Source organism: Oryx dammah, unplaced genomic scaffold, assembly GCF_014754425.2.
Source record: "Oryx dammah isolate SB20612 unplaced genomic scaffold, SCBI_Odam_1.1 HiC_scaffold_27, whole genome shotgun sequence".
NCBI classification, from domain to species: Eukaryota; Metazoa; Chordata; class Mammalia; order Artiodactyla; family Bovidae; genus Oryx; species Oryx dammah.
Window position 1 is genome coordinate 131332387 of NW_024070211.1, and position 9497 is coordinate 131341883.

A 9497-nucleotide genomic window follows, 5' to 3' on the forward strand; every position below is an offset into this window, starting at 1 on the left:
CGTGTCCAGCTCTTTGCAACCTCAGTGGATTGTAGCTAGCCAGGCTCCTCTGTCCAGGGAATTCTTCAGGCAGGAGTACTGGAGTAGATAGCCATTCCCTTCCCCAGGGGATCTTCCTGACCCAGGGACAGAACCCAGATCCCCCAAAATACAGGCAGATTCTTTACTGTCTGAGGCACCAGGGGAGCCCCTAACTCTCTAAGATGAGCAGTTTTACTTTTAACCCAACTCAGAGTTTTCCAAGGCTCACTCCAGTTCCTGTGTCATTTGATGACTAGCATCTTTCGGGATCAGGGTGCCCACTGGAGCCGGGCAGCAGCTGGAACAGGCTGGCCCCTGTTCCCACCCTGGCCTGCATTCCCAGCTTCTCCTGCGGCGCTGTCCTCTGGCCAACCTGATACGCCCCTCTCCCCTGAAGACCCTCGGGATTCAGGGGGGAAAGAATTCCTGCTGAGGGAACAGAGGTGCATCTGGGTTTCTGCCTCTTCCCACCCCAGAGCATCAGAGCTGAAGCTACTACGGAAGCTGACATCCTGCAGCTCGGCCTTATGCGATCTCCGCTGTGCCTGGAAAACCACCTGTCACGCATCCTAGCCCCACACCAACACCCATCTGTTGCTGCTCCTGATTTGTCCCTGTTCTCTCCCCCTTTTTTTCCTCGGGAGCTTAGAGGGTGGGGAGTGAGGCAGCCGGCAGGGGTGCCCTGCGAGGGACAGGAAGGCAAGAGCACACTAGGAGGGGTGAGCACTGGGAGCGGGCTTTGCCGGCAGACCTGGGCTGCGGCGGGAGGTCTGGAAAGTGGGCAGTAAACCGCATGTGAAGCACAGGACTCCCCAGATAACAGGATCTGGGCTGGCTCCTGGGACTGCGCTAGGACTCCAGGCCATAGCCTTTCATGATCTGTGTGACCCTGAAGGCTGGGTGACTGCCCTGCACATTGCCCAGGTTTGGGGGCCACCACTCTGCCCTCTGTGGCTGCTCCCCATTTCTGAGTACTGCCTCTCCAAGCTCCTTTCCCCAGCAAAGCCACGGGGTCCCCTCCAGCCTCCAGCGGGAAGTCAAGGGGTCATAAAGAAGAGCATCCTCCTCCCAGGGCTTGGCTAGAAGGGGCCCTGCGGGCCTCAGAGACCAGCCCCTCCCACCCCTGAGTCATGCACTTGTACCCAGCCAGGTTCCAGAAAGGGTTGCGGGGGCCAGCACTGGCCAGACACTGGTGGACATGTGACTGGCCTGGTGAGTCACTTGGCCTATGGGGCGTCAGTCATCTCATCTGTGAAATGGCCACAAGGGATATAAAAGTGGAAACCGGGCCAGGCCTGGGGGAGTTTCTAGGGTTCAACCCATCCCTGTTGTAGCCTGTGTTGGGGGCAGGTCTGGCTAGGTCCCCAGACCAACCGTTTACCATTTTTACCACCCCCGTCTGCTGAGCAGGAAACAGAAGGCTCCAGAGGTGACCTGTCACCAGGGTCACCCAGCGAGGGGACAGGGAAGCCGGCGGGAGCCGACCGCCTGGCTTTTGACGCCGTGCCTTTCAGTTGGTAGTGACCTTGAGCAAGTCCCCGGCCCCTCGGAGCGCTAGTTCTCTGGAGCAGGGGGCGGGTGTGGTAATGGCTCCATCGTCCGGGACAGGACAGACCCTTCACCTGCCGCTGCCCGGGGCCGGCCAGAGGGCTGGAGGCGCGGGAGCGGGGCAGGCGCCCCTGACCTGACCAGCGCTGCCACCCGGGGAGGGGCAGCGGTGGAGGGGCCGGGGCCTGGTGAGGCCGGGGTGCCCGCAGGGGTCTGGGCTGGCCGGGGTCCTGCCCCGCAGCCCCGCCCAGCCTGGCGCCCCAGGCGTCCCCTCCCGGGCCCACGGCGCCCACCACCCAGGGGCGCAGGGAGGGACAGTTACCTTCCCGTCATGGTGGCTGCGCACGCCGAACCGGGCCGCCTCGGGATCCCCGAGTCGCCGCCGCCGCTCGCTGAGCGCCCGCCGGCAGGTCCGCGCCCGGAGCGAGGAGACGCCCAAAAAAGGCCGGAGCCGCTCCGCCCGCCGCCCGCCCAGCCCCGCCCCGCCCAGCCCGCCGAGCCGGAGGTGGGGGCTCGCTCTGGAGGGCAGGGCGGGGTGGGCCCGCCGCGCCCCGGAGGCGGGGGTGCGGGAGGCGGCGGCGAGGCGGTGGGCACCGCGCGCTGGAGGGCGGGGAGGGGGCGCCGCGCCACCCGCGCAGCCTCGCCTCTGGGGACACCCGAGCACGGCCTGCGGAGCGCGCGGGTCGCGTCCTCCCCGCCGGCTTCGCTCGCCACCTCCCGGATTCCGGGCATAGCTTTCCTTTAAAAGGGAGTGAAGTTATAATAAACACGAACGAGCCCCCTTGCCCCGCTGGGGCGCCCCGCCCGGAGCATCCCCCGCTCCGGCTGTCCCAGGCTGCCCTGGAACGCGAACACGTGCGGGGGAGGGAGCAACGGGGAGAGAGGCTGAAGCCACCTCCTCGCTGGCCCCCAACCCCGAGTCCCCGCTGCGGCCCCGGGCAGAAGGGGCCACCTTCACGCTTTAATTCTGCAGACAGACGTATCTGGACACCGACTCCCTCCAAGGGCACTGGGGACTCCCAGTCCACGGAGTCCCGCTTCCAGGAAAGTCAAGGTCGAGGGGCGCCCCCTTTGAGTCAGGAGCCTGATTCTGCATACTTACAGGCCAGTGCCCTCCCCCGGAGATACCCAAGTCATCCGAGTCTGTGAGCAGCCCCCTAACCTAGCAGAAGTTACTCTATAAAGATGAACCAAACGCCGGAAGTTGAGGAGGAAAACCAAGGAAAGCTAGAGAGGAGTCTTTAAACTGACCTGGAGAAATGCAAAAATTTAGGGAACATATGCTGAATAAAAATGTTAAATAAACAAAACATTTACTCCACCTAAAGGCAGAAATTTCTAGCGAGGCAGTGGAGTGTAGCTCATAATTCAAGGCAGCCCAAATACCAAGGCTGGGATAAAACTGAGCAGCCTGGTCTGTTAAACCAACTGAACATTGCCTTACTTCTTGGAAACAGACAAAAACTATCTAGAAATGGCCATGCCAAGTAGCAACCCACAAATAAACAGTGGAATTCAGAGCGATGAATTGATAGTAATGTACAGCATTATACCTGCAGAGCAAGCTTGGGAAAGGCACCTGTTCCTAAGTAGCTGATATCTTGAAACTATTGCAGTTTGCAGTTCTTTTTGCAAATGTGTCTTGGTTGATTCTGATTAACTGCAATTTGATGATTAAGTGGAAAGTATGGATGCTTTCTTGGGTCATCTGCCTGTTGAGGGAGAAATGCTTTTCATGATTGCCGACACAGAGACGCAAATGTGTTGGAGGTTGTGCACCAGCAATGGACTTAATGGATGCTTAATCAAATATTGGGGTTTTGTGGGAACCAAAGGGGATGAAAAGTAGAGAGCAGAACACCAAAGGGACCTGCTCCCTACCTGGGATCCCATGCCTGCCCTCCAGCCTTCTAGCCCCGCTTTGTATGGTCACTGAGCAGGAGGGGATCTACCTGTGGCCAAACCAGAGCTCTCTGCTGCTCACCTGTTACTCAGAGTGCCTCTTCCCTGGACCTGGGCAAACTCAACAAGAGCTGGGTGGTGACTGTGCTATCATTCAGCCCTGCTAGAGAGGTGGAGCCTCAAGGAGCTGTCTGCCAGCCTCCTACGGTGCTGCTACAGGTCGGATTTGCAGGAAAGAGCTGGCAATTGCCTGGCAGTGATTATTCAGATGTTCAATCACCCATCACCCCTTCATTCAAGACTACTTATGGTTTATGAGCACTGGGGGTTCAGCTGTGAACAAGAGGACCTGGGCCAGGTTCCCACTGAGTTTAGCTGGGGTGCGGGACAAACTGCAAACAAATAAATACGGTTTCAATCAGGAACAGTATTGCAAAGAAGAGGCGGTGTACAGGCTGCTTTAGAGTGTGGAGAGGCAAGTGGCGGTGACGACTGAATGAGGAAAAAAGTTAGCAAGTGCAGGGACTCTGAGGTCAGAAAGAAGGTGATAAGGAGAACACGAGGGCGGGGCATCGGAAATAAGGGAGAGGGCGGGGCCAGAGCACAGGCGCGGAGTCTGAGCGCAGGACACAATACTCTTTGACACCAACATGGGTGAATCTCCAGACATTACTCGGAAAGAAGCCTTAAGCGAAAGAGGCCTGCTCCATTATTTGAAGCTCCCTGAGGTAACCAAGGAGATCCAACCAGTCCATTCTGAAGGAGATCAACCTGGGGATTTCTTTGGAAGGAATGATGCTAAAGCTGAAACTCCAGTACTTCAGCCACCTCATGAGAAGAGTTGACTCACTGGAAAAGACTGTGATACTGGGAGGGATTGGGGGCAGGAGGAGAAGGGGACGACAGAGGATGAGATGGCAGGATGGCATCACTGACTTGATGGACGTGAGTCTGAGTGAACTTCAGGAGTTGGTGATGCACGGGGAGGCCTGGTGTGCTGCGATTCATGGGGTCGCAAAGAGTCGGACACGACTGAGCGACTGGACTGAACTGAACTGAACTAAGGTAGCCACCATCGCGAATTTTTTCCACCACCGACTAGTTTTTCTGCTGTAGTCAGTCACTCACTGAAGTCCAACTCTGCGACCCCATGGCCTCAGGCTGCCAAGCTCTTCTGTCGATGGAATAGAGTTGGTTGCCATTTCCTTCTCCACGGGATCTTCCCCATCCAGGAATTGAACCCACATCACCAGGGAAGCCCAGGTATCTGAGCATTCGTGGTAAAATTCTTTGAGCTTTGCTGAATGCTTGACCGGGGTGTTTGTGGTGGGCATGGATGTGGTTTCTGTTAAGAGTCCAGATGACTGACAAGTTTTCTTTCTCTCCTGCTTGTTGGCCATGTGGCAGGACAGCTGGGGCAGGTCAGATGAGGGGTATGTAAGACTGAAGAGCCTTTGGGGCGTCCCAGGGAAGGTAGTAGGGGAGTGGGTGCCATGAGCCTGGAACTCAGCGAGGTCCCATCTCTGCAAAGACGTGGATGGTTTTGTGCAGATAGGGTTTCAACCCTGGGCCTCATGTCACTGAAGGTGTCTGTGCTGAGTCAGGAGCCTTCTAAGGATGAGAGGTCAGGGGTCCCAGTGAGGGAGGGAAGCCAGGGTGTGGAGGTGGGGGTGAGTGTCACAGAAGCCCAGCGAGCACGACTGCTCTCTGCACCCTGTGCAAGCTGCTTCAGGTAGGACCTGGGTTTGGTGTCAGGAGGAGACCCATGGGAGTGAAGGGACAAGCTGGAAGGATAAGGCATGCGTGTGTTCTGAGTCGCTTCAGTTGTGTTGTCTGACTCTTTGCAACCCTATGGACCATAGCTCTGCAGGCTCCTCTGTCCATGGGAGGATTCTCCAGGCAAGAATATTGGAGAGGGTTGCCATGCTCTCCTCCAGGAGATCTTCCTGACCCAGGGATTGGACCCGTATCTCTTACATCTCCTGCACTGGCAGGCAGGTTCTTTACCACTAGCGCCACCTGGGTATGGCAGGGCCCTGCAGTGCCCTCTCGCAGGGTCCTGTGGTCCTGCAGATGGCGCTCCCTGGGGTGGGAACACAGCACCCGATGGGGGCAGTGGAGGTGGCAGAGACCTTTGTAACTGCTTGGAGGAAATCCTGCTCTCAAGAGAGCAGAGAAGTGGGCAGTTGTCATGTGAAGGAGAGAGGAGGAAAGGGTGCAGTTCGGAGGCTGGGGTTTGAGAGGGAGAGAGCTGCTGACACTCAGAAGTGAGGATTGACTCAGCCACTGCATGTGATGATTCAGAGCAGGACAGATGAGGCTCTGAGAAGTCAGAGGTCAAGGAAGGCTGGGCCACAAAGCAAGCAGTGGACAACGTGACAGCTGTCCTAGAAGAGACTGGGGGGTGCAGGCCCCCTCTAGGTGCAGGCCCCGTGCCCTCTGGGTCTCAGGTTCTCTGTGAGCACCCCCTTCCCAGGGGATTTCCTTGGCTGCCCCACACCACCCTCTCGCTCCCCACTCCAGCCCAGTGCCACACCTGAGCTAACTCAGTTCCCTGGAGGTCCCATGGCAGGGGGAGAGGGAGGCGGTCATGGGGTCCAAAGGAGGGGTTGGGCCTCCCTGGAACAGCATGGCCACGGCAGCAGCAGTGAGAACTGGGGCCTCCAGTTGCCTTGAGCAAACGGCCTTTTCCCCAGAGCCACGTGGAGCTGTCGGTGTGGGTGGAGGAGGAGGAGGTCTCAGGTCCCCCTCAGGAGCAGAGTGCCTTCCCAGCAGGCAGGACCAGTATCATGCCTGGTTAATAATGGCCCATGTGATGTGAGCGTCCCAGGGGCTCTCCCTCCCTGGAATTGGTCTGGGCATTTCCCTCTGTGTTGGGGATGTTCCAACACTGAGCTTCATAGAGTAGGGATACATAACTCAAATCAGCTAGCTGCTTCGAGCCTGAAGTTTATTCCAAAGAGGCCTGTGAGAATCCCTGGGGAAGGGCAGGGAAGCACCTGGCCTGTTCCAGCGGGAGCCTCTCCCCAGGCAGAGAAACAAACAGTGAGAAACAAAGAAACAGAGAAACAAACACACCCACCTCTCACACCGGCTCACACCCGCCTCCGTGCACCCACACACACCAGGCCATCTGTCATTTTAACAAATGCACTTTTCTATTTTAAATATTTCTTTATGGCTGTGCCACGCGGCCTGCGGGGTCTTAGTTTCCCGGCCAGAGATCGAACCCACACCTTCTGCAATGGAAGTATGGAGTTCTGACCGTAGGGAATTCCTAAGTTTTTCTATTTTAAAATGTGGACATGCCCTCAGAACACAGCGTCTGACCGGCACAAAATGTACTTACTTCTTGGACCATGCAGAACTCAGTGAAAGAAGCTGGTGGTATCATAACCCACTAACTCTTTTAACACTTGTAGAAAAACAAAATTGTTATTTAGTAGCTAAGTCGTGTCTGACTCTTTTGTGACCCCCATGGACTAGCCCACCAGGCTCCTCTGTCCATGGTATTTTCCAGGCAAAAATACTGGAGTGGGTTGCCATTTCCTTCTCCAGGGGATCTTCCAGACCCAGGGATCAAACCCACATCTCTTACATCTCCTGCAGGGGCAGAGCATTCTTCACCACTGAGATCCAGAGATGTTTTTCAATGTAAAGAGAACACAGGACCCTTATTCAGATCTGGTTTACTCAGCGGTGGAGCTGAGCCCAGGAGCTTTACCACTCATGGCTCTGCTTCCTTTCCAAAGACTGCCTGCCTTGAACTTTGAAGAGAGAAAGCTTGCGTTAGCTCTGGGATAGACTTCACTCAACTCCCAGGTTTGGACCAAGAGTGGCCGAGTTTGGACCAAAAATGCCTCTAGCTGGCATCCAGCAATGCCACATTTTTGCACCTGGCCACATTTTGCATCCTGGCCTCAGTCACCCAACAAAAAACCGCCTGTGCACAGTGGCCACAGAGATCTTCATCAGCCTCCCCTGCTTCCAAAAGCACCTTTCTTCCACACGTTTAGGCTCACGTTGCTTCCCCTTTCTCATGAGGACAACCAACCATTCACCTTCCCACTGGAGCATCTCCAGCCTGTGTCTAGAACAAAGATCAGGTGCTCCCCACCCTCACCCCCAACCTGTCCAGACTTGCAGGAGGCCCAGCATCCAGCCAGGATGAGCTAGGCATGCCCGCTGCAGCTGGTCCTTTACCCCAACAGTAGCATGACCACTTAGAAGCCGTAAAGAGAATGGCAGGGAGAACCAGGCTGGGCCCCATGCACATCTTGAGAGCAACAAGCACCACTCAGTGGGCACTGTGACATGTCTCTACCTCAGAGGGCTGAGTTGCCCCTCGGCCTCCTCCTGCTGCTCCCTGCCCCGAGTGGAGTGCTGCCAGTCACTTCTCTGGGGAACAGCAGCTGCCTGGCCCTCTTGGCACAGCCATGTGGAGAAGCCTGGGCAGCGGCTGGGAGTGTCCAGCCACCACCAGGTACCCAGGCATTTTGGCCCATCTCTCCCTGGACAGGAAGCTGGCTAGAGCTGGAGGCGGAGCCAGAGGCACTTTGTGGGTCCAGAGAGGATGGAGGAACCGAGGAAGGAAGGGCCGGCCTCCCTGAGGAGGTGCCTGCTGGGCGGGCCATTGAAAGTCTGTTCCCCTGCAGGCCAGGAGCCAGGGCTGCAGGACGAATGGAGCAACAGCTGCCCTCCAAAATCAGAGGAGCCGGCAAAGGTACAGCAGCCAGGGTGGCCTCCACGTGCAGCCACTAGACTGAGTGTTCGCTGAATGGGGTTCATGAGCCCCTGGGAAGCCTGATGCTTAGAGCAGGCACACACCCTAAAGCTGCCCCTACAAGGACGTGAGAAGAGAGATTCTGCAGTCACTTGGAGTAACCTAAGAAAAGTTACGAAGACACCTCCCTGTCAGTTATTGCCCCAAAGAAGGGAATTCTTAGGATTATTTCTACCACATCAAATTAATTATAATTTTCTGCTATAAAAACTTCATGTATCGGGAACTGCCCAGAGGCAGTAAGAAGAAAACTTACCTTGAGCTGCATCACCCAAGATGAGAATGACGCTTTGCTTCCAGTGTTATTATTCGGGTAGAGTTATTTTGTGATCCCCTTGCAGTTATTTTGTGACCCTTGTGCAGTTATTTTGTGTTTCTTTTGTGTTCCCAATTCCACATTCTGTGTCTTCATGGCAGATGTCCACACTGGCACTGAGCCGGACTGCCCCGCTGTCCAGCGCTGGCATTAGTCACACTGTGTTGTACAAAAATGCTGCCCTGGGATCTCCCTGGACTCGTGCTGCTTGCGAGGGGTGGGCCGGCATTCCTGTGCTCTATGTTCACAACTTTTATGAGGATAACTGGTTTTCATTTTTCAGTCAAATGTTACATACCTCAAGGCTGGAACTGTTTAACTTGTACACAACACAGCACCCAGCAGAGGGCTAGCTAGACACAGAGCAGGCGCTCGGCTACTCCCAGAGCCAGCGATGTTACGCAGTATTGGTGTATTGTTTAAAATGACTTGTCTTCAGGCTATAATGTGCTATACACCAGAACGCAAACTCTCCAAGGATAGACTCCTGCCTTATTCACTGCTCTATCCCTTGAACCAAGGGCAGGGTTCTACTCAGAGAAGCTGCTCAGTAAATATCTGTTAGATTAACACTATTTTGAATATTCTTGGTAAGTTTTGTACATATATGATAAGCTGCCTAATTGTGAACTGCGTATCACACTCCTGTTGCTGGAAGCATCTCAGATACCATTTTACTCAACACATAAATTCCTGAACTGAATTTGTATAAATAAAAAAGTGTACGTACACATAAGTGAATCTGTAATTTGAAGAAGTCTTGATGGAAAGTATTTTTTTAAAAACTGGAGTCTGTTTGAAAATGCGGTTGATGCTCAAATTCATCTTACATATGCTGGATTTTCATAGCGGTTCACTGGTCTCAGATTTGCCCCAGGAGAAGCAGGTCTGGGGACACTCCCCCCTCACCGGATAAGCACAGTAATT

The 9497-nt window shown here is 55.2% G+C and overlaps 1 protein-coding gene across 2 annotated transcripts in view; it reads right to left on the reverse strand.

The window, feature by feature from the left end:
- LIMS2 (LIM zinc finger domain containing 2) overlaps positions 1–8000 on the reverse strand; it is a 44316-nt gene extending 36316 nt beyond the window's left edge. The window contains exon 1 of one of the 2 annotated variants that reach the window (XM_040227856.1): positions 7796–8000. Coding sequence is in view for 1 of the 2 variants with exons in the window: in XM_040227854.1 (XP_040083788.1) it covers positions 1892–1902 (11 nt within the window). In the remaining variant the exon portion in view is untranslated. Of the gene's footprint in view, positions 1–1891; positions 2007–7795 lie in introns of those variants that run through there. The other variant, XM_040227854.1, reaches the window with a different exon arrangement.
- Between the last annotated feature and the right edge of the window lie 1497 nt (positions 8001–9497).